This window comes from Bactrocera dorsalis, chromosome 5 (assembly GCF_023373825.1).
Source record: "Bactrocera dorsalis isolate Fly_Bdor chromosome 5, ASM2337382v1, whole genome shotgun sequence".
Classification (NCBI taxonomy): domain Eukaryota; kingdom Metazoa; phylum Arthropoda; class Insecta; order Diptera; family Tephritidae; genus Bactrocera; species Bactrocera dorsalis.
The window spans coordinates 2509932-2536303 of record NC_064307.1 but is presented as its reverse complement, the minus strand read 5'-3'; the positions used below and the strand labels follow the sequence as shown (position 1 = coordinate 2536303).

At 34.1% G+C, this 26372-nt stretch overlaps 1 protein-coding gene and 1 pseudogene across 22 annotated transcripts in view; one reads left to right on the top strand and one right to left on the bottom strand.

The window, feature by feature from the left end:
* Positions 1-26372, bottom strand: part of LOC105232701 (collagen alpha-3(IX) chain) — a 382089-nt gene that overhangs the window by 113243 nt on the left and 242474 nt on the right. For 20 of the 22 annotated variants that reach the window (XM_049457510.1, XM_049457513.1, XM_049457505.1 and 17 more), the window contains 4 exons: positions 18738-18788; positions 18545-18592; positions 8543-8603; positions 6719-6876 (listed from right to left, as the gene is read on the bottom strand). In XM_049457510.1, the coding sequence (XP_049313467.1) occupies positions 6719-6876; positions 8543-8603; positions 18545-18592; positions 18738-18788 (318 nt within the window). The remainder of the gene's footprint in view (positions 1-6718; positions 6877-8542; positions 8604-18544; positions 18593-18737; positions 18789-26372) is intronic. The other 2 variants (XM_049457518.1, XM_049457523.1) reach the window with 1 other exon arrangement.
* Positions 2568-2697, top strand: LOC125779082 (small nucleolar RNA U3; annotated as a pseudogene).

Below are 26372 nucleotides of genomic sequence, written 5' to 3'. Positions count from 1 at the left end.
ACGAACATGGTGATGGCGGCACGATATTGTTGAAAATTTGAAATCACGAAAAATCAATGCAGTATGCAGATTGCATTGTTCTGGGGCAAAAATCAAAAGTTTTCGGCCCATAATTCATGGCCCTTATCTTAGCGCAATATGTATAACACCCAAGAGATATTCTTTGTTAACAGTTTGGCCAGCCGGAACTAATTTGGAGTGTATTTTCCCCTATAATCGAGGAAAACTGTCAAGAACCTTGATTTTACGTGGTTTCTTCGACTTCGGCTCACGATACTCTGGCTTTTTCCAGATCGTAAGCATAGATCCTAGACTCATCGCCAGTAATAATAAATTTTAAGACATTCTGGTAGTCGAAAAGCATCGTTTCACAGACTTTAAGGCGACGCTGTTTTTCGACAAAATTCAGTGATTTTGGAACCAACCGTGTTTTCACTTTATTAAGTCCCAAACGATCTTTCAAAACGATTTTTACTGATCCTTCCGATATTCCAAAGAAGTCAGTAAGATCTCTGTTAATCGTCGATTCTCAACCACAGTTTCCTCTATTTTATTGACGTGTTGATGTTGATGGCCGTCCTGAACATGGTTCGCCTTCAACCCATTCTCGACCCTCTTTGAATGGTACACATCAAAAATATTTGCTCGCGACAAAAAATTATTACCGAAGGCCTTTTCAAACGTACGGAACTTGCCGCTATAATAAACACTAATGATTACTATGATGTGAAATTTGGCAAAGATATCACTGAAAATCATACCAATCTAGGGAAAAAATATTTTGTCGAATGGGTTTTCGCGAGAAAATAAAAATAAAAAGACTTATTACTTTTTGACCAGATTTATTGCATGACCTAAAAGTAATCATTCATATCGCTCGTGGTACCAAAACCACATGGAAGCACAAAATTTCTCATCGTGAATCAGACTATTCAGTAGTCAAGAATATACCGGCAGAAACGATGGTAGACACGGTATGCTGAATACAAAAATGATAATAAGTATTACTTGTAGGTTTGCAGCACTTAATTATGAACGCAAAATTAAATGACGAAAATCGCAAAATTTGTAATATATATAAATTGAATAAACTAACTAGATACTAGCGAATCACCTATTTATGATAAACTCTCCAGTCGACTCGATAAGTCAATGTTGATACAAATTCCAGATTGTGAATGTGCACATGGTGTTTGCAGCAACAACAGCAACAACGAAGGGACAGGCGTGTACAGCGACAACGGAAATAAATACCTGATTTCCCCAGACGCTAACGTGTTAATGCAGGCGGATTTGCGCCGTTTGTCACACGCTGCCTCGCATCTTGCATTTATGACCGCTGGCATTTTGGGACGCCACATTTGCTATTGTTGTTTGTACAGTAAACGCGTTCTATTGGCATTCGAATTTGGCTTGCGAAGCTTGTACGCGTGTAAATTGTATGCACTTCCAGTTTGCCTTCGATTGCAGCACTATGATTTCGCATGTGGCCAAGGGAGATAATTATCATTTTGTGTAGTTGTATTCAACACAAATATATGCGGTTGTTCTGTGCGTACTTTCATATTGTTTAGTATTAAAGTGTTTAAAATTTAATTTGGTGTATTTAACAATATGCGATATGCGAGAAATTGAATAAAAATTTTATTTTAAGATTGATTGGAATGATATTGTGCTGCGAAATGTCTAGTCCATATTCTTTTGAGTTGTCTTTTTTTAACAAAATATTGTTTATATGACATTAATTGGGAATTCTGCCAAAATATCATATTCCGAAAGGAACGCCTCATATGCCTCAATTTTTTAAATATCAACCTAAAACTTTGCAATATCCTTTTCTGTAAAAAAGCTGCTTATTATTCGGAGCCAGCGATAGCAGCATACTGTCGCACATATCTGCCATAAAAACGGGTCGATCGAATATTTTGTTATTGTGATTGGTACTTTAGTTTCAGCAACCGAATCTAACGTTTTGTGCGGTTAAAAAGGCAAAGAGCACCCTTTCTCGGTCACAGGAAAATTAACTCGTTTTTATAAGTTTTCCATAATTTTTTGGAGCAACACGAACACTACGCGATTATCTCGGCTAAATAGTTGGACTTCAGCTCATCAATGATTCAAAGATTTACTTGAGGATTTTTTTGTAGTTATACTTCTTATACGACGGAAAAGGTTGATAGATTCTGGTTGCGCAACCTTCCATATAAAAGTAACGCAAAGTTGTGCAACCTCGCTCCATCCATATGAATGTAACGCAACCTTGTCTGCGAAGATGTGCGAGCAGCAAGCGAAGCGGTGACAATCGGCGATCGTTTGTTCGTTTCTTTTGGCACAGCTCGGCCGACACAACAACACAACACAATGTTCCATGCTTATGCTGTTGTTGTTTTTGTAGAACAATGTTTCAATTTTTGGTTGGTGACATATTCACATGTGTGCGCATATGTATGTTTGTATGCTTGTGCATTATTGAAGTTATACTTCTTTTTCTTTCGTTTGTCTTTCATTTCTGCGAATTCTCAACTATTTTACGTATGTTTTGGTTGAAATACTCTGCGTTGGCCTTTCAGAATCACACAGAATCATTTCTGTGGTTTTTTAAACTGACCCACGAGGACGAGGTATATGGTTTTATCTGGCAGCGTGAGATTTAAGAAAATCGCTCGCTTACAAGGGATAAAATGACTTCTGAGTGGCGATTTTAATGAATAAATTCACAGAATCATTTCTGTGGTTTTGGAAATCTATACTAATAAATATTTTTTTCTTACTAATAGAAAATAAATTTGTCACAGCAATATACATATACATAATATTGCTGTGATAAATTTAATTTCTATTAGTAAGCAAAAAATAAATTTGTTAAGACTATACTTCTCAGGGCATCATAACAATGTTATGTATATGTATATACATATTATGTATATGTATATACATATTATGTATATGTATATTGCTGTGATAAATTTATTGCGAAAGCAAATGTTCTACAAAGTAGGTATATTCTATACTTAAACAAAATTATTAGAACCATCGTATGTTTCTTGCATTCATAACCACATCATACTTAAGTCAGCGCAACCTAATTGTCAATGGTGGTGTTGGTGGTAAGCGCTTGGAAGGTCAAGATGCTAACACAGGTCCCAGGTTCGAATCCCGACAGAATAAATTTTTAATTTTTTGCTTTTAACATCGTATACTATAAAAATAAATATTCTTCTTTATTTTAATTTCTATTAGTAAGAAAAATATTTATTTGTATAGTATACGATGTTAAAAGGCATACATCTTCTATCCTATCTTGTGTATCTGCACATGCTCATATGAGTGTATGTATACGCATGTGCGCGCATTGACTTGCATGTTCATACATTCATATATACTTATATGTACATATATTTGCATACATTGCCGAACAAATAAATCACAGCATACAAACATACATATGCGTACACATATGAATATGTCACCAACAAAAAATTGATCTTCACAAGTCAATCCGGCAGCCAAATTGGCGAAGAACAAAAGAGAGATGATTACGCTGCATATTCTCTTCCGCAACGAAGAGACGGAACTACTTTCTGAGTCAAAATTCATTCATTTAGACTTTGCTTTATTCTTCATTTTATGTGCATAATAAATTTATAAAATGTGAATTTAAGTTTTCTAGTTTTCTTTCATACAAAATGGTATGCATTTCTGAATATCACTAAGAAGTATAACTTCATCCGCGCGTAGGGACTCCACGCAACTTTTTTTTTGCATTTTTATCCATATATGGACAAACATCGATTATTATATATTTCCATCAATTTTTTTGTTCTGTTTGTGAAAATATTGTATACATATATTTTATTAAGTTCATAGGACTGTCTTTAATTACTATGCTAAATATGTGCGCGATCTTTCAACCAGTTTATTTACAGCAGCTGCTTAAGTCGGTACACCTCAGTAGTGCGTTGCGATTTTGACAACGAATAAAAATATCTTACAAAGAATTTGATTTGCTTGAAAATCGTCAGAGAAGTGTTAAAGAGATGGCAAGAGAGCTCGACTTCTCCTGTGAGGTATGAAATGCATTCATTCTCGACTCGTCCCGATAACGTTGAATTTTTTCACAAAGATCACAATCGTAGATCGAATAAAATTCACCAGATTTGGCTCCGCGTGATTTTTTCTTGTCGCACAAACTGAAATTGCCGCTCCGTGAAACCCATTTTCCGTCGATTGAAGTGATAAAACAAAATTGGTGAAGGGGCTGAAGGTCATCTCAAAAAGTGCTTATGAAAATTGTTTTGGCAGGGAGATAAAACAAATAAATAAATATTGAATAAATATTGCTGGGTAATGGCACTACAAATATTACTTCTTTAGCCTCTTATTCCGTGCAAATAAATTTCTTTCACTTTTGTTAAAAAAATATAATAATAATAAAAATTCAATCACGATTTAACACGCGGCTGCGAGAAATTTAATTTTTTTTAGGATTTTCAGTTCCTTTGCCAATTTATGTGCCTCCCCACACAACCCTCGTTCGAACAAATAGCCGTTCACGCTCATTTGGTTTACCACTTATTAACACCAAAACAACATAAATCGATGTATGTGAGTGCATAGCACACACCTGCTAATAATATCTATAACCTGTCTACGTGGGATAACTGAACATTTGTTGTTTGTTGGCGAGCGCTTCCGTTAGCAATGCAACAAATTAAAGCCGCTCGACAATCGCGTTAATACCGCTAAGTAGACAATTATCGGTTTTTCCATTTGCACACCGTCACACACACACAAACACACATACACATATGCACAAGTGCATGTAAACATTCATAATGCTGCAATCGTAAATAAATAGGTAAGCCAACGGATTTAGCAAAACATGGACACACCTACACACACACACATGCACATACATGCACACAGGTTAGTCCGCTCATCGAAGCTGAGTAGATTTAGTGCGGCATTTGCAGTTAATTTGCGTTTACTTCGTTTGCATTTATAAGTGCATCATTTACACAGCCACTAACACATACATACATATCTGTGCATTGTATATCACGTGTGTAGGCGGTGCCGTGATATGTGTTTGTATGCATTAGCAAATCAATTGGCAGCTGATAATAGGCAACTCACCGTAGTCATTGTATTTATGCAGACTTATGAGCATATTGCTGTGGCTGGCGCTTAATAGCTTAGCAGTGTTGTTGCAACTTTGACTAACGAACACTGCTACATATCTGTATTTGTGCAAAATCTGGCTGCTGCTTGCGCTTGTGTGGGTGGTGCTTTTGTTCGGGCATTGGCAATTGTGTTTATTATGCACTAATTATTGCACAATTACTTGTAGCAGCTGATAATTGCGGAATTTATGTGAAATTTGTGATCAATGCTTATTAACGTAGGCAAACTGTAAACCGTTAGCAGATAAGCGCATGTACGTGTGCGGAGTCAGCACATACAACTGCTGCGAATCACAGCCACACTTACATAAGCTTACAGTGTTGCAGCAGATAATAAACTTAAACGTCAACTAAGTGCATAATAACGGATTTATAGTGAAATTTGTGATTGATCAGCTGATTGCTTTGTAGCTTAACGACAGAAGGGGGGAGGGAAATGTATTTGGCAATTAGGTAATTGAAAGAACAACTTGAGATGTGTCGACGATTATAATGTAACTATCGAATTAATTTAGTCTTAATGGCAGTCAAAACATCAAAGGTCATATTTAATTTGAAGGCCTTCACAAAAAACGGTTTTTGGGAATTGAAAACATAAAATATTGCAAATATTTTCATATATATTGTATTATATTTTTTAGTTCTAGGGTCCTTTTATAGACGAATAAATTAAAAATTGACAAAATGGCAAAGTTTAAAAACAAAAACAAAAAGTAAACCCTTATTTCAGTTGCACTAAAGCTAGAATGCCCTTTAAAAATAAAGCAGTTTTCATAAAAGAACTTGATTTCGATGGGTCGATTTGTATCCATATTATTCATCCTATAGTGGTCTGATTTGAAAACTTTCCTTAATAGATGATATAGTTCTTAGATCTAGAAAATTTCTTTCAATATTATGGGAAAATTTGCTGTGCCAAATTTTATGAAGATATTTTTTTAAATAAAAAAGTTTTGTAAACAAGGACTATATCAGTTTCTAAGGCGCATATATCATACAGTGATCCAATATCGTCCGTTCCGACTAATAAGCAGCGTTTTGCTGAAATTTTGGTAGTTTTTTGCACAGGAAAACTCGTTTTTTGAGAGGATCGAAAAACCGGAATGTCATTATATGGAGAGCTACTTATCTATGTATATATGAAAAAAAATTTTTTTTTCATTTCACATTAGGCGTGCTTTATTAAGTTATTGTTTTATCTTTGAGCCCTATTTTAAAGATCTCAAGTTAAAACTTATATATTTCCAGCAGATTATCCTCTATACAAAAAGTTTTTTCACAATTTTTATTTTTTTTTTCACTGGGAAACAAACCCAGACCCCACAACCTTAATTTCTACACTAGTTTTTAGCTTTTTACTGGTTTCAAATTATTGCTTCGTGCTTATTTGCAACTAAAAATACTTCTATTATATATATGTATGTACTATACTTTCATACTTTGGTATACATTTCTACTTTTTACAAAAATTCTAATCGTTTTCCATATTCTTATGAATAAAAAAATAAGCATATTTCACATTAATGGCTACTTACCGCATCGGCACCGGTGGGAAAATCAACGAAGGGCGGAAAAGTTGCCGATTCACCTTTAGGGCCCGGCGGCCCCGGTGGTCCCGGTGGACCACGTATGCTATCACCGGGTGGTCCTTTAGGGCCACGTTCACCTTTTTCACCTTTAGGTGTGCGATAGGCTGCAATAAAAAAGGCAAACATGTAAAATATATAAAATACATTGCGGGAGAACTCTAAAGCTACACTGCGTATACGCAACCTTTCGCATATAATTCATAAATTAAACAAGTGTGCCTATTTTGGCCTATTTTAGATGCGATTCGAGCGGAAAGCTAAACTGAATTGATTAAAAACCTAGGAATATTCATAGAAAAATTATTGTAAAAAAATTTGGCACCAGGTTCAGCGTATAACAATGAATATTGAGCATTATCCGACATTTTACAACAGCCAGCATAAGATTTTCTGTTTTTACTCGATAGACAATATATTTAACATTTTTTTACTCACTGCTGTTCTGGTTTTTTCATTTGATTTTGCATAAAAAATGTAAATTTTTATGCAGCGAAATTTTGTTACCCTTTACCACTGCCTCCCATTGCTCGCCGCTGCATTTATGTGTATGCAAATGCGTTACACACACACTCGTGCATATCTGTTGGCGGTAGATATTAACTTGTATGCACACACACACAATGTGTGTCTGGTGTGTCAGGCATTAGCTCTCGTTGAAATGTAAATTTGTGAAAAACGCAATAACAAGCAATTTATGTCATGTGTAGCTTGTTACACTTTATACACGAATTCATTTGCTATTCTATACACTTGGCGCACACACACACACACACACTTAAATATATGTGAAATTTACATAAATATGCAGGTTGGTGGAAAAAAATTTTGCATTTTTTCCACAACCGTCCTTCGGGTGCTATAAAGCGCAGAGCGCGCACACACCCTTATCTACTTGCACATAACGCGCCATACATATTAATAACAGCGGTGTGTATGTGTGGCAGTAAGTAAGAGCGCCAGTATGTATGCTGCAGATATTGTTTGCATTTTCGCAAAATTTATTTATGTGCAAGAAAATATGTGTGCATATATGCAAATCCATTTTAGTGGCGAATGTTTTTGCGTTCACTTCATTTTCATGAAATGATTTTACAATATTTTAGATTGCACTATTTAATTTGTTTACTGCGTTGCAAATGGCATGCAAGCGCGTGCACACCTCCAATGTGTTTGGTTGAATGTGTGCTTTTGTGCGAAAAACGCTTCTCAAAAGTCAACAGTTCGCCACAGTTCAGTGTTGTATTCAAATCGCGTAAATTTTTATAAACTTTTGAATTTATGCTCTCTGCAAATATAGTGCTTATGTTTACATGAAAAAACCCCGAAATTCTATTTTGATGATTTAAGTATTTTCAAGTTTACTATTTCTTTCGCTAAAAGCTGCCATTTATTGCACCCTGACACACGTTGACGTGAGTAAAGACATTAAAAGACATAAAATAATTTCTGTCACTGTATTTTGGAACCTTGTTTAATATAAAGACCGAAAACATATTTTTGGTCCTTTGAAAAACGGTAAATCATTTCTAAAATAAGTCTATTTCTGATTTACGGTAATTAAAATCTTTACTTGTATAATTTTCATATGGTACGCGTTCCGCATATTTATACTGAAGAAAAAAACTTTCCAATAATGAGATGCATAATTAGAATTCAGTTTGGACTTTGGACTTGTTGTAATATCAAAATATTTGCTAAATTTTTTTTAACAATTTGTTTTAATAAAAGCCTTTTATATTTCATAACAATCAGCTAAAGTGTGCTACTTACGTCTTTCGTGCGGATAAGGAGGTGGCGTCTGTGATGGAAATCCACTGGCATCGTCCGTCGCCTGAAAATTTACAAATAAAATTTTGTATTAAAAAACATAAATTTATTTTTATATATACAATATTTTATTACAAGAAATATTGAGTAATAATTCTGTATCTAAAATGTATATAAATAATGGATTTAGTTTTCTTAATTTAACGATTTTTTTTACGACTTCAAGACATCTACCTGAAGTCAGCTCTCTCGATGATGACGCAAATCGTTTAAAACTTTAAAGCAAGTGTTTGAAAAAAATATAATATAATTTTAAAATGGGAGAGAAATCATTATATTTTAAAATAGTTAATAAAATGTTCCTGAGATGTTCGAATGTTCTGATATTAGTCATATGGAAGGTAGGTTAAGTTTTCGCCCACTTATATCTATTTTAGTTACAAATACATACTGTTTTCAGTAAAATACGCTTTCTAATTTTCATTGCGATAAGTAACTTAATGGCCGATTTATTCTGTATAAAGTCAACCGGAATTTCAAAAATCTGTATATTAGGTGCATGAGAGTTAAGGAAAATACAATGTTAACCCGATTTTAATACGCATGATGCTATTCTGAGGAGAATATTTCTCTAAATCTTAACTGTATATCTCATACATCGACCGATATTTTCGGTCGAAAGTCAACTCTAAAGGTAGGAGTCCAGTTTTGGTTGGATTTTAACCATTTTTACAGTGTCGGTAACGGTGTTTAAGGAACTTATTCCAGAAGAATTTGGCTATAATACTTTTAGTGTACTTAATTTACTAAAGTTACAGCTTCGGACGGACAGACAGTTACCCGGATGTCTACACTTTATATACATATATATGAGCCTTTATCTATATCGCTTAATTTTAGGTGATACATACAACGGTTTTACACTGAAAATAATATAAATACATACTTTCCCCAATGGTTTAAATATTTATAATGACTACCAGCACACACTAAATGAAAGCGGTGATTTTTAAATATAATGAATAAACTCAATGCGTCTCGTCTGCCAGTTATATACAAAAATCAATCATTTCAAGAAGTATTCACACACATACATGTATAATTTGAATGAGAAAAAAACCGATTGTAGAGTGGAAGAAAGCCGCCGCCAGGAGCATTAGTAACTGATTTTTCAGCGAAACATTCTCAAATATGTGTTTGCTTGTATACAACTACAAACAATGTATGATTTTTGTGCATACATACGTACATATAAATTGACAATGCATTTTACGCTCGGCAGCACAATGCAAAATGTGACACATTTTTCATACCTCTTCATTTTTATTTTATTTGGGATTTCACTGCTTCCATTATTATTGCTTGCTCCCAACAGTTTGTATTTTGTTGTTGCTTTTGCGCTACTCCAATGCACAATGAAAATTTATTTGCAACTTATCAATATGTTACGAGCAAATAAAAATTCCGGAGCCAACATTGGCAAGAATACACACACATATATTGTACATAAATATATGTTCCACACGCATATACATATATACATTGTTTTCTGTGCTTAACGCCCCAAACATTCCAATCACCCGACCGCACCGCCACCACACTTTGTGTATTTGATTGGAGCTTCATATGAATGTATGTATATATGTGTGTGTGCGGAAATATGCGACCGCAGCTGTGACATTTCCAATCAGAATGTGGGTGTGCACCAGCAAACGTGTATGTGTGTGTGAGTGGGGTAAGGGTTTTGAAAATGAACAGAAAAGTGTGGACAAAGAAGAGCATAAGGAAATATGGCAAATGGCAGTCAAAGCAAGAGCAAGTGCAATAATAACATGTACAATCGTAGCATGAAAATGGCTCGCAGCGCTATAACGTTTACTATGTACCACATAAGCTATAAATAAAAACAAAAAAAAAAAACACATTGCAACATTTTTATTTATTACAATTTGTTGGAAACAATGAGTTGTTGAGTTATGACATGAGCAATGTTCAATGCATATGCATTGGTGAACTGTTATTACACTCAGCATGTGAGTATGGGTGTGTTCGTGTTTCGGTGTGCTTGTAGATTTGTTTGCCTTTATTATTTGTTGCTTTTTGTTTGCTACTTTTGAATTTAATACAAAGTGGGTGCTCAAAATAACTGCAGAGTATGTATGTATATATATCTAGTTATATATTTTGAATATGTATATACATATATATATGTATCCAATGTTGCAATAACTCACGGTGACAATCGAGTTAGTCGAATAGTAATGAGAATCGGTCCAACTCACCTAACTCTTCTTGTGATCAGAAATTGCTCAGCTATAAATGATTTAAGGTTTTCTTTTACTTCCCAGAAAAGAACGAGTATGCTGTAAGAACTAAAGTTCGTCATGAAATCAGTTGCTTATTATACTCTTGGAACATGTTGCTACAGAGAATAATAGTTTTGTTCACCTAACGGTTCTATGTATCACCTATAACTAGTCGAGATAGATAGAGCGCTATATATAGAAAAAAGTACGAGCTCGTTGATGAGTGTAATCGGATCACTGAAACATATGAAGTGCTATAACTAAGCACCCAACTAAGATAGAATACTCTAGTTTTGCGCAGTGGATCGCAATAGCAAAGGGTACGGAATATATAGACTTAGTTAAATATATAATTGAAATTCAGAGAGAATTCTTTTCTGAGAATAGTATGTATGAATGTCAAAAATGTGTTGAATCGGGTTAATGCTTCCCTTAGCCTCCATAAACCTAATATAAAGATTTTCGAACTTCCGGGTAAGCTTATACCGAATACATCGGCCAATAGGTGAGTAATCTTAATAAAACTGAGATTGATTTTTTCGATTATAGGTCATTTTACGGATTTGAGATTCGGCAAGCGTTTCCCTTCTCTGTGTCGAACAAACTGTACCAGATGCTCGAACAAACAGGCAGCACTTGTTGTTCAATCCTGGGCCAACATGTTTTCTGACGCAAGCGCAATAGTGCTATGGTCCTTTCTTAATGGAAAAAATTTTGGTTTCATATGGTTTTCTATAATTTATCTGAGGTCTTAGCTTTTTAAAATACAAGAAAAAAAATTAATTTATATTTTTTTGTTATTTAGACCATTCTGATATGAAAAAAATCGGTAGAATTGAAGATGGCGCTCGTACAACATTAATGACTCGTACTCTCTTTTACAAATTCAACTCGATAATTTTGTTGCTTCTACATGTATATTATTATATTTTTGTTTTTTAACAGAAGCGCACAAAAATGGCGAATCGAACTCAGCTAATATACCCTTAGCTCAAGGTATGGCCCTAAGAATCTTTTAATGGCGACCGAATCTGACTCGACCTACAATAGTTTCAATAACTCCATGCTAAAGCATTCTAAGTCAGGGCCGCGCACCAAGTAAATCTGTTTGCTAACAAAAGCAGCACAGTGCTAAACGAGTTTTATTCAAATTTTTTACTTTCCAAATTATTTTTCAAGTTAAGAATTAAACACTATGTTTCCGAACCTATCTTAAAAAGCTCCTTCGGTTAACATCTTTAGAGAAACTGCCATATTTTGAGAAATTTTTTATTGAAAGTGAATATTTTAATTTCAATCATTGCTTTTAAAAATGACAGGAAGTTATAATTGTCTTAAAAACTCTAAAAAACTCTAAAGACTTTATTTTGTTGTAAATAACAAGTGAGTACTAAATCCGAAATCTAACTCTGAGGACCACCTAAAGCGAAAACTTAAACGAAACCAAATAGTTATTGGAACTTTATGCGCAAATTCACTTGCTTTTGAATTCTAAGAATCCATGTTGATAAAGTCAAGAATTTTAATACCAAAATTGGTTCAAAACTCACTGCAATCTATTTGTGCAAAACGTTCACTTTCAAATGACGTGAGTTCATTAAATCAAAGTTTTGCTTTCCACACCCACATATATATGCACAGAGAAAGATTTTTTCATGCACTTTTTTTTCATTCGTAAGATTTAGATGCTTGCTTTAAATTTTTCCAAGAATTATACATATTTTCAATTCCAGTGGCTAATTGTATTACTCCTTTGAATTGAATATGCACGCACACATTCACAAATGTCTTCTGATAGACACAGAAATGTATGAGAAGCAGTTTAAATAGAAGTTTGAAACATTTCAATTTCTCTGAAACAAAGTGGCACAAAAGTTAAATCTCATATTCATATTCGGTTTATTGGACTTTCCTGTTTATTTTGAAAAAAATATATATTTGCTTACTATTTGCTATCACAGGCGAAGGTAATGTTTTAATACACACATACATACATACATTGTGTATTTATATGAGCAAAACTGTTTGCAGACTAACAAAATTTTTTAATATTAAAAAACATAAAATTCGATTTGCTTTCGGTTTGTATCGGAAACGAAAATCAATAAAATTTATTTAAAGCTTTTTGTATTGTCCTACATAATTTCAGTTCATATATTTTGAATACAGCACAAAGCAACAGACGATATTTTGGAGAAGCAACTAATTCTGTAGAAAATAAATAAAAATTGTCTTTTTAATTTACATAACTTTTGCTAGGACAGCCAATGCAATTGTCGTCACAAACGACCAAAATTTAAACAAATGTAAGTCTGGTAGTGAGAGATATATTTTTCGGAATTTGAAAAGCTGTGTATTTTCTAATAGCTATATTGCATTTAATTTAGATATTTTGATGCAAACGAAAAACCTTTAATATCTATATGGTGCAACAGAGCAATTTCCTTAAAAATATCTGTATTATGGTTGAATTGTATGTCATTTTTGGTACTAAAAGACAAGGAACAGTACACTTTGGTTCTTTAAAAAATTTCCCAGATATTATCTCAGAAATAGCTTATCTTTCAAAAACTGGCTGAATGGTGAGTAGCACATTATTTTAAACTAGTAGTGTCCCTTTATGGCTTGAAAAATTATTATATAAACGTAAGCCCTATAAAAAGATTATACGAATTATATTAGAAATGTGTATATATTTCTTAACATAGGTCTTCTTGGATAATCCCACTTAAAAATTAATACTTTATCGTACCTAATGTTAAAGTTGCCATAGAGTGTAGAAAAAAATGTCATCTTAGGCTATTTCATGATATGTCTTTCATACACACAAAATTCCAAAAATATACTTTAATATATATAAATTTCCAACCGTAAGTATCAGTAAAATATACTGCAAGCTATACCTTTACTATCCACGGTATGTGACTTCGCTGAAATCTGCCTAAATGTAGGCAACATTCAAACGATTATCATTACCAAATACCTTGGACATTTCATGTATACTCTGGTGATCCACATTAGGAATGTTTTCTGCCGTAATCACAATAAAACAACCACTGATAAATTTTCGAGCCTCAAAGCTTTAATTAAATCCCAAAAAAAATTTTTAATTTGATAGTTGGGAAATTATTCAAAACTAAAACATATATTTTTTAATTGTTGTGTCTTCAAATTAAAATGAAAAGGGAAACTTTTTCCAGTCAGTGCAAACTATACCAAGACAATGTCCTGGTATGTATGTAGGTATGTGTGACAAGAGAAAATGAGATTAATATATGTATGTATATGTACATACGAGTATACATGCATTTGGAGATATGTAAACGCGCAACGTTCACTGCTGCTGTTATAAAAGAATCTGTGGCAGCCGATAAATTGATTCTCGTTATACGCCTCAATACCTTTCCTTTGTGTAAATGTCACTTACAAACATAAGAACATATGAAGTCATTTTATTTGCGAACACAGCAACGAGAAATCGCTCGCCGGCTATTCCACAACAAATGATAATTCTCATACCACATACATATAAACATTTAAATATATATTTATTTTCAGCACATATGTGCCTTGAGTGGGTCATACTCAAGTCGCCAACCGCCCACTCAAATTGTGTAAATGAATGTGTTTGCTTTTGTACACGTGTGCGTCTAAGCATAATGGCTATCACAGCAAGTTGATCTCAGAAAAGTTGGCTGAAAATATAGACAACATATGGCACACATATGTATGAATGTATATGCATATACTGCTGTTGACATTATTGTAACCTTTGCTGCGTTCATTGTATGCTATTGTGCGGCTGTTGACAACTTATTCAGTTTGCTGCCAAGACTAGACATTGTGATTGCAGGCAAGTGAAGCAGCAGGTGCTCACGAGCAGACTTATGTAAGTTAATGTGACAATACACATATTAATTTTTGAATTTGGTAACTTTTCGTGTGGTGTACAGTGTGTCTAGTGGTTATCGTTCATTGCAATAAAACATATTAATAATAATTTTTTTTTTTGGTTTTTATGGAATTATATCGCTTTAAGCTTGTAAAAATTACGCGTTTAAGTACACATTCAAATCTTCAATCCTATGTAAATACTAAGTGAAATGATTACAAGTTTCAGCATTAAAGCTTTAGCTGTAGGAAATTTTCGCGTACATGCTTAAATATATATATATTATATTATTTTCGCTACCATAAAAGCACACTCAGCATCGCCGTAATTTGAGCAGTCGTTCAATATTCAGTTTCATATGTGTGTGTGTACATATGTATATGCTTATTTGCTTGTTTATATGCACAGCGGCTTCTAATTTCGACATCTCTGCTGAGAATCAATGTTTCGAAACATTTTTTATGCGTGTGCGTATCATCACTCAACGAAACTAATTCTTTGGAAAAGTGATAGAAATTGCTTGGATTATCATCAGATTTCTCGACATCTCAATTTACATATATACATTTATATGAATATTTACTTTTTTTGCTGCCGAAAAAGTTTGCTCGCAAATCGACGCTTATTTGTTTGGGAATTGATGTCAGTTTGGTCTGCTTTTGTTGGCTTGAAAGTCTGGCGTATTTATTGTAGCTACTTAATCGCACATTTAAGAAGTTTCGAAATGTTGAAAGTGTTTTATTTCACTTAAGTATATGCTGGAATTTGCAAATTATTTTGGCTTACTTGCTGATAAGTTGGCTTTAAGTTGGAATTTTTTTGTCAACTGAGAGGGAGACATTTTAGAACAAAATATAACGAAAATAATTTTGCGAAAAGTTGAGATCTGCTTATAGGAGACAGCACAGAAGATATCAGTATTTAGCAACATTTTTTAATTATCATAATATAGCAACTAATGAAAACACTTTACTGAATTTCTAGTCTATTTTGAACTTCAATATTTCTGCCAAAATAAAATAATACTTTAATTATACAATACTCTTCAATATTTACTCACGTATATCTTCGCCCTAAGAGCATTTAAGCTCCTGTAATATTTCTAAGCTCTTACTGACCTTTGTGTTACTCTATATAAGCATGTAATTATTCTCATATCTCTACTTAAGGGGAATGTTATGTGCACCAAAGCGGATGGTTTCGATGATTCTTATTTGTAAATGCATAAATTATGGCCAAAATTCGACGTGCCTTTCTGTCCGCCTACAGGCAGTTAAGTAAGAAACCACAAGCATTTACAAGCAAATATTTTACCGAAATTCTGCACAAATACATACATACATACGCACACATGCATTCATGTATTAATACCCAGCGAAAAACTTAAAAGTGGATAGAAAAATATCCAATCAAGAATTTCCTGACTCAAATTGAACTAAAATGCGTGAGTTTTATAAACGTTTTTGGAAAGTTGTACTATATGCGATATCAATTTTAAAAATTAATGAAAGGAAGATTAGTTTTTATAATAAGTAACAACAAGTATAACAATAACACGTCAGCTGTCGGTTAATAATGCCATCTGCTGTCTAGTTGTGCTTAAAATGCATACCAGTTGTAAAGAAAGGAAGTTCGTAACTAGTTGTTTTAACTGCTGGGTATGCATGTCCATAAGCATAACATTACTTGTACGCGTTATTGACCAACTTGGTCAGTTATACACCCACTTCTTGGTCATTCTTCATTCTATTTTATCTTTGATGTGCACAAAATGGGAAATCGAATAGGGGTTCATACGCACATATATATATATATATATATATATATATGTATATCTAAATATCTGTTTTTGCGTTGGAATGTGTGCAGATGCGTTTGTGAAAATTGTTTACCATCGAGACACGTTGCGGTCATAAGTCTATAAGTCGGTATTTAGTAGATAATGTATATATTTGTATATGTATATATGTATGTGTGTGCAAACATAAATGTACGTTTAGATAATACTTGCATTGTTTTTGTTTCATAAACGCATATACAAATGAATATGACATATAACCGATATATGCCAAGAAAGGGAAACAGAAAGCACCAAATAATTGTAATTTATGAGTTTAGTTGACAAAACTCGTAGGTCTTAGGGGTAGTCGTGGGAAAAAGAGATAAAAATAGTAAATCTAGTAAAAGTCATCGGATATTTATTTTACATGGGCCTCAAACCTTATTGAAAAAAAGAAATAAAATTTCTTAGAAATTTTCCAATATATGAAGAATGTGACTAAAGTTTCAAGATCTATCTAATTGAGCACTAATGTTATTGTGGAATAAGACAAAGACATCCAGTAACAAAGTTAGTCACGAAACTTAAAAAATTTTGGTGAATGGCTGATTAAAAAATCATATGTGGAGTCATATAAAAACTCCTTCTCCTGTAAGAGGTGAGTACAAATACGAGAATCGTGGTATTTTAGACTTGTTCTGGCAAAGAACACTTGAGAAGAAAATAAATATATGATTTTATCTGATCTTCTTCTAAGCAGCTTATACATCTGGTATCCGGTAAAGGCTCAATCTTATCGCAAAAATGCTGATCGGATATTGTCTAGTTAGAACTCTTATGTATAAACATTGGAAGTTGTACTCTGCTGAGAGCAAAGAACTAGAGCTAAAATTATAGCTCATTTATGAAACTTGAACTTTTCAAAAATCTTCTATTTTGAATTTTATGAAACCTCTTTCCTTCACTCTCAAACTTATTACTATTAACAAACGATTGCTACGGATTCATAAAATGTTGCACGAAAATTCAGTGTCCTTTATGCAATATGCTTTTTCTACCTAATAAAATAAATATTTGAATTAAATTCCAAAATTTCTTACGCATTTACAAAAATATTTATTTTTTAGCTTTGTACATTTAGACAATTTGTATGCGTAATATTGTCTAGATTGGAAAATCGTGATAGGCATGCAACATGGCATATGTGGCTTGCCTAGCTGTCCTATGGCAGGTGGAATATAGCATATTTATTTCGTCTCTATGGGCTCTCCTGACTTTTACACACGCATTTTCACTGTACATAAGTGGAAATGTGTTATGTGTGCAGACTTTTAAGTCTTTCTGAAATGTGAAGCTTTTAAGGCAAAAAGTCAAGGAACGAGGAGAAAAGGGTAAGCGGCATATTTCCGTAGAACCTGCGTACCAATTAGTATGTAATTCACAATTCGGCAGAGTTACACTCCGTACTCAAGCATCCGACAGGCTGAAGTTCACAGAGGTGGCCAAAAAATGTCAGCTAACTCTTGTTGTGAAATCGAATTTAGATAGAAAGATTTAAGGTTTTCTTGTTCTGAAATGCAATTGCGAATTTAATGAAAAAAATATTTTGGAATTTATAACATAGATGTATACATACAAGCACTTGCTATGCTTAATTGTGATTTTTGCAAGCGACATCTGCAGGGGCTGCTACCTGTTTGAATTTTGTTTATTCAGAAAAAATAAAGAAAGACAAAAATAGGTGCATGGAAGTGAGGTTTGGGAAGCTTACAATTGGATATGTTTTTGAAAGGGTTGCCATAATTAAAAAAATCTTCATTAAATTAAATCAACTAGGTTAAAAAACTATTACAATATGACTCTCGAATTAATTAAGTGTTAAGGAAATTAAACGTTTTTCACCGAATTTCAGTTCAATAAATAATAATAATTAAATTAAAATAAATTAATAAAATCAATCTTAACTTAACATAAAATATTTTAATTAATACTGTTTTGTTACTAGCATTGTATGTGTATATACTCACATTCCAGAAGGAATCATCTAAAATGTCATAGTCTTCGCTCGCACCTTCCTAGCGTACAAATTAAATATGATGAATTGTGAAAAAAGAAGAAAAATGAAACAATAAAATTAAATAAAAAAAAAATTGGATTAAAAAAAAAATAAACAAAATCTGAACAAATAAAGCAAAAAATTAAAAAAATCTAGCCACATACCATAAAGCCCGAGCCGCTTTCGTCATCTAAAATTTCATTATAGCTGTCATCCTAGGGGAAAATTAAAACAAAACGGGTAAATAAATTTGATGAAAATAATAGAAAAGAAATATAAGCAAAAATAATAATGTAAAATACAAGAAATTTTTTTGTATAATTATAGCATTTAAAAACTAAAAACATTCAGTTTCGATACATAGCAACCTTAGGAGTAATTATGCTACTTTTCGATTAAACTAAAACTAAACATAATGAACATAAATAGAGAATGTCTATTTATAGCAATACGCTATAATTTAAATTGAGATAATTATACAACAGTAGTTGAACAGAGCTGCGCATCCACAACTTTCATCAGGTAACGTATACGTCCTGTACAACTCATAGTAATATCAACTTTGATATTGACAACAAAAAGCGGTTTAGTTTAAAAATGTTTATACAATTTTATGCGATTTCGGTGACCACAAATAGTATCCTAGAGCAACAAATGTTGCCGCAAAACCAACAAAGTAGTTCATGTGCAGGCACGCATACTCAAACCTTCACACCTCAAGCACGCCAAAAGCCAAATCGCAACAAATTTGAACAATAAATTAACAGTGGCTAATGTATAGCTGATGATTAAACTGCTAACCACAGAAATTGTAGGCGCGCCCAAGTGTGTGTGTGTATGTGTAAACTGCGAGCTTATTAACTTTAATACAAAGTTCGGCGAATCGCGGCATTTGCGGCAACAAAACAAAATTAATGGATTATGTAAAATTAGCCAGAAAACGAAAAATTTATGTTAATTTAATTGTTTTTGCTAAATAATTATTAACTGCACATAGGCGGATCTGCGTAAGTATGTAAGTGTGTGGGAATAAAGCGTTGGTTGTTGTTGCTGGTAAAACAATGGAAATATTTTATTGAATTAGCGCATTCTGCGTGTGTCTGCGGGCGTCGAAATTATGGCTTATTCCAAATAGCATTTCATTAAATTAATTTGGAAATGTGTGAATTGCTTATAGATAAGCGCTTTTATAAGTTCAGCCACTTTTTTTATTTCGACGTAACATTTTTTCACAGTTAATTAACACAATTGTAAAACGAATTCAACCGGCACTGCGTAGCTTAACACACGCGCGAATTAATGAAATATTTTTATTCGAAAAAAATCGTTTGGAATTTCACAAATTTAAATTATTTTTTGTGAAACTAATTTCGTTAGAATTTTGGTCGGCCGCACATTTCTCCATAATTTAGCTGGTGGTGTGTGTTTTAGGCAATCGCGCTTTGTTATAATCCACTGTTACAGTTACCAGAGCGAAAGTTTTAATTGCACATTTATATTTGTTTATTGGCGTAATCAAGTAGCGGGAAGTTTGTAAAATAAATTATGCATGTAAATTTATGTGCATTTAGATTATATTATTATAAAGTGTAAAGCGCTATAAATATTGCGATTAAATTTTTCAAAATTTTTTCAATTTCCACTTTTTTCGTGTGTTTTTAATTGCTGTAAATTTAATGAAATAATGCTTTGTTGCATGTTTTCCGGCGTTTTAGGTTACACCCACATGCAAATTTATTAAACATATAAAATAAATATTATATATTTGTAGGTGTATGCTTTTACGTGGCTAATTTTTATTTCCAAAAAACACCGTTATAATAAAAAGCGTTACCTTTATAAGCAATTGAGTTTAATATACGTGCTTTCTTATTCTTATTTTTCTAATTGTCAATACAAGCGAGGGGAAAAATGGCGCTTCACGTATAAAGGCAAGCGCTAACATGTGTTTGGTATATTAAGCAACAACAGAAATTTGGGAACATATAAACGAATTTCGCTACATAAAACATGAAAGAGAGTAAAATATTTGTTTGACACAGTTTTCATATGCACACACCCACAAGCGAATTAAAGTCATAAACATTAATGTGTGAGAAGTTGAGAATACCCACCAAGAAAGGTTTGGCGGCGTTATTGCTACAATTTTATAAAAAACATTTGTCGGTATTTTTATTCGGCATGAAATAAGAAATCAGGGTAAGTTCAGACACCTTTACAATTTATGTATACACTATAGTACCCAAATTTAAGTGGGTTTCTTTCTAAAACAAAGGTGTTCTGACATTTACCACAGTTTAAGTATCCTTTATACTAGAAAATTACTAAATGAAGGATGTATTTTCCAGACATGTGATTTTCAATGAGGCAATACTATTTTGAGATCGTATTTTTGACAGATCTTGTTTAATTTATACAAATTTTGGCATGCGATGTCATAAATAAGATTCTTATTCCGGCACAACGTTTGCCAATCGTGTATATTTATTACTAAAAATAATGGTTCGTTCAAAATGAGGTTGACCTAATCACCCAATAGAGTCGGCAATTCGAGCTACCATGGATCGGTATCGCACCACTTTAACTCTAGTAGATAAGGACATTGTACCGTGCACACCGAAGATGCTGGTAGATGTAGACGATCGCTGGTTCCAATAAGACGGCGCTACATGCTATACTCCCCCCCAAAAAATCAATTGATTTAATGAAACTTTCGGTAGATGCCTTATCTGGAGTCCTGTGTCTGTGGCGTGGCCTCCATGATCAGGCGATTGAACGCCACTATTTTTTGTGGGTTGTGAGAAGTGATTTGTTTACGAAAATAAACCCGAGATCATTGATGCATTGGAGGAGAATATTCGCGCGTTACTGCTGACAAGCGGCCCCAATCGCTGAAAAAGTAGTCAAAAAGCTGAAATGCCTGAATATTTCAAACATATTGCAAGCCCTTATCTCTGTGATAATGCTCAATTTTTGGCCATAACATATATATGAAAACCAGTTATCTCAAAACAAAAAAAAGTCATTACGGCATAGTTAGAGCGTTTGTGGAATATTGTTCAATAATATGAAAACCAAAGCATTGGATTTAAGCAACTTTAAAAAAGTTAGCTTCGGCTTGTCATAATAATCTCCTTAAACTAGATATGCACAGAATCCACGTATCGTAAGTGGAAAACAAGCTTGTAATATTTCTAAGGCTTTCAGTGCTGCCTAGACAAATATCTAGTCCTCACTTTTTTTATTTCATTTACTTAAGAATTTCTGCCAGGGTTAGTGCACATTCTGAAATGCTATCATTCCAACACGAAGTCACGCCAACACATTCATATTTGTATGCTGTGTGGCAATGTGGAAGCACGAAGCATTCATCATACAATTTGTGATGGCATAGACAACGCTGCACAACACCACGGAGCATGGAGCACCCACATCAGGCGAGCATAACTGCTTTGCACAGTTTATGAATGGGGTTAAAACAGCGTTTTACATTGTTGTTGTTGTGTTAAATGTTTTGTACGAAATTAAACATGCAGAATAAGTTCTGAGCCAAATTTTTGACTACACGTCCTTAATTTTTGGAATGGTACACACATACACCAAAACAAAATTTAGATGCGTTTAAATAGTGCTTTTGAGCGGATAACAGTTAAAGCGGAAAGTATGGCGAAAGTATGAAAAGAAACAACATTTTACTGCTTGCCCAAGACTGTACAGTAATGGGGTGCGTGCGGAATTCCGCTACTATACTTAATAAAAACCAGAGATTTGCAATTCTCTGCTCAAATTGAGCCAAAGTGATTAAATACACAAAAAGTCTTTCATAGCCCACAATAACCAGCAAAAATTTAACATAACTGGCACTTAGGTGCTGATGGCACAAGTTAAACGCCACGCACAACAGTGAGATATTTTAAACACGCACTCACACGCACACATACACGTGCACCATTTAGGTGTAAGGAGGAAAAAACTCGCATTGGTATGCGCGGAGTGCATTTAGAAAAAGTGCCTTTTAACAAGAGTTGCGTGGCCTACTTACAGCCAACTTCATAACAACTAAATACATACACAAGTGTAAGTGGGCTATACACGCTGGAACAAAGCAAGCATTGTTGCTGTATTATGTGTTTAACACAAAAAGATCGACATGGCCCACATACAAGAGGCTGTGCATACAGAGCTATACGTGTATGGGTGTATAAACCCATTTACGTAAAAAAGTCGGTGCGTTCAAGTCTGTGTGTGTGTGCGCGTGTATGCGCTGACTTGAGAGTAGAAAATGCATTAAAATGGCTACGTCGTGGCGAGCAATAACGGTATGACCAGCATTGCTGTGGAAAGTGCCGTTATTTTAGTGTGGTAACATACCCACATGCGTCAGTATGTGTGCTAGTGGTTTCACAGTACGGTAGTTTTTACTTCTAGCTCACTTATTCAAAGACTTGCTGAAAACTGTTTACGTTTGGATGCAAAATGGTGTAGTTGAGCAAAGGCGATTGTAAGCTTTGAAATATCCATATACCTACCCTAGACAACAGTACCTTTAAGCATCAAGGGTTAAATCAAGTAATCACATATTTTTTTAAGGTCAACATAAGTATAATGCTCAAACCACTATAAGTGCTTTTTTGTGTCTCAAAGCTCCACGTATACGGAAAAATTTAAGTGAGTGAATAACTTAAGTGGGGGTGGCCACTCAATCTTCCTCAAAAAATGATCCACCTTCCAGTTCTAGGAGTTCTAACTAAACAGTAAGATGGTATCATCTTTACACTACTTCGTTGAATGTCCCGTCTTTGGTAGATCAAGACTAATCCTCCTCTGATCTTATATTTTTAGACATCCTGAGGGGCTATCGGAAGATATAAATGGTAACACCTATTGGAAGGGCCTCACAAAGGACTGTTCATTAAAGTCTAGCTGTGATCCCCCGCCAGTTGAGGGATAACTTTTAACCCCAAACTAACCTAAGCTCTTATGGATCAGTAAACGGCTCACTTGATATACCAAATATTCTGTTGAGTCGGTTCATAAGAGATGTTCTGCCATCTGTTAGGTGAACGTCGTTAAAAACTTAAGCAAAGCTTTAATATGATATCGCGGTATTCACTGAATACATTTTGACACTCAGATATTTTTTCTACATAGTAGAATGGCTATAATCTAAAGACACTCTTTTTTAACAAGTTTTCTTCCGAGTCAAGTTCGGTATTCAACTTGCGATATTTATAACACAGTTTTTTATTTTAAAATATACAGTTATGGTACTTGTCCAAATTAAAACAAACTTTGCCTAAATGTGCCTCTGTTCGACAGTATAATAATTACATATATTTAACCGGAATCCCCCAAAGGTCTCTTGTATAAGTTTGTATAAAGCCTGTCTAAATTTCCCCATAATTTTAATAGTCTCCACTTTAGTCCCGGGACTGTTAGGCTTACTGCAGAGTTATGCCAGCGAACCCCTACAACTACAATGGCAGTAGCTATCCAAGCCTACTGAGCGTTTTGCCCGCAACCTTTGTTTACTTAAGTGCTTTCACTTTCAGCACACTAACACACATGGAAGTTGTAAAATTTTACACTCACACAGCAAAGCTGCGTGTGAGCGCGTATTTACTTGGTTGGAGCCAGCTGTGAGTGTGTGTGAGTGCAAAATGCCAACAAGCTGCGTTGAAAACTCGCTGTTTTTGTACTTTCTGCTCGGAACTGTGCCACTTTTTTACTTTCTTTAATTCTAGCATTTTTCTCTGGTTTTCACTTTCAGGCGCGACTCGCTGGCAAAGCCTGCATTTTTTGTAAATAGAACATTTAAGGCACATCCACACACTCACACACGCATATTGCAGCATTAAATGAAAGTGACAAGGCATACCCAGGCGACATGGCTAAGCGCAAAGCGGCTTTGAGCGCCGGAAAATATGCTACAGATGCCAATGCAACTGTCACACGGCTTACTGAGGAAAGGTGCAAGGCAGCAAACCCGACTGCGAGCAAGTAAAGCGAAAGAGTGTGGATTTTTTACTAAGTACATGTATGTGTTTCGGTATGTGTGTGTGTGCTGCTCGAGAGCTTTGCATTCTTTATGTTCGGTGGCTCGGCGTAACCTTAAAATTCTTTTCTCTCACTAACGCTTCGCATGCTTTGGCGCACATTACGCAAGTAAACGGGCTACCCATGCACATGTATAGGTATGTATACATATATACATGTGTGTGTGTGCGGGCATGTTAAACACAAATATTTACATCGCTTATTTACAAAGTTGAAATTTTCTATTTATCCTTTTGCCAAAGGCTACTCGCATACTTGCCTAGCTTCATTTCGGCTCTGCACTGCTGCTAGCTCACACACATACACACACACACAAATATTTGTAATTTAACTTTTTAGCAAAGTAAGCTAAGTATGGATGTAATGAGTGTGGCCCAGTGTGTGTGTGTACTTGTTTTCTGGCCGACCATTTGTGTAGTGGGTACTGTTTACTTTTAAACCAAGTCAAATACAAGTGCTTCAAACACATTCGCAGGCTCACTTAAATGCTTGAAAATATGTTTACTTTGAATATCTGTGAATTTATTTGCGTACATCGTTAATGCTAACGAGCTGCTTCAGACCGTCTTGAGTGGTTGCAACAGTCCAGTAATGAAAGCGCTTCAACTGTTCATGAGTGGGCAGTAGGTTTGTGGTAGTAACTTTGAGGAATTACTTATTAAATTACATTTTTTGATGTCCAAATTGATTGTGTTAAAGTTGGTACGAAGAAGTGAAGATACAGCTTACATGTATATGAATGACATAGGAATATCTGCTTAATGGTTCTAGTGTGGAATTATATGTAGTCGAAAGCTCGCCAATAGAATATGTAAAAAATCATACAACTTTCCTATCATTATAATCATTAATAAACAAGTCAGGAAGGTCTAACTTCGAAGTTGCAACTCGCATGACTCAAAGCCAGGAAAATACCTTAAGAAGCAAACCTCAACCAGACCGGTCAATAACAATTTGGAAAACAATGGTTAGGAGATCAGGCCTTGTTTCTTCCGTCTGCCATTTAATCTGGTACGTACTGTGTCTTCAATCATTATACCTTAGAACTTACAATTAGAACTTAGAATAAAAACTTCAAACTTTATTTAGCGGAATTAAGTAATTTCAATTAAATAATTAATAAGACTAACAAAATATTGAAGAAATATATACTAGTTACATACACGCTTGATATCGGAGAAAGACTAAAACGTATCAAATAAATGCCAACAATTTCATAACGAATATCACAATAGAAATAGTCATTTAAAAGGAATGACGAAGAATAAGCACTTTATATAGACTACTCTCCTGTCTGCTTGCACTCCAAACGCTCCTTAGCTACTTGATCGTTTCAAGAGACCTATTATATTTATGCGGAGCTCAAAACAGGAAATAATTCCGGCTCAGAAATACAATTTCTTTTGCTGCCAAACTGTTTACTATTTCAATTATCTGTACTGATTATATTAGGGACTTAAGTTAAAAGAAAATTAATTAACATCGTTTCACCCAGACTTATTAATGTATAATTCCTCTTTTGTCTTTTATTATACTGAAATTTCAGAATACATCAGCATTGATTGCTTACAGGCTAGGAAATGCATCATTCGCCCTAACCGAAAATTCCACAGAACAAGTGCGGTGTTCTAATACAATAATATACTTGTATGTTTGCACTCCAATACATAGAAACAAAGCTGTTATCCGCAAGTCCATATGCTCCAAAGGGCTAATTGCGGTCGAATAAAAGCATAGGTGGA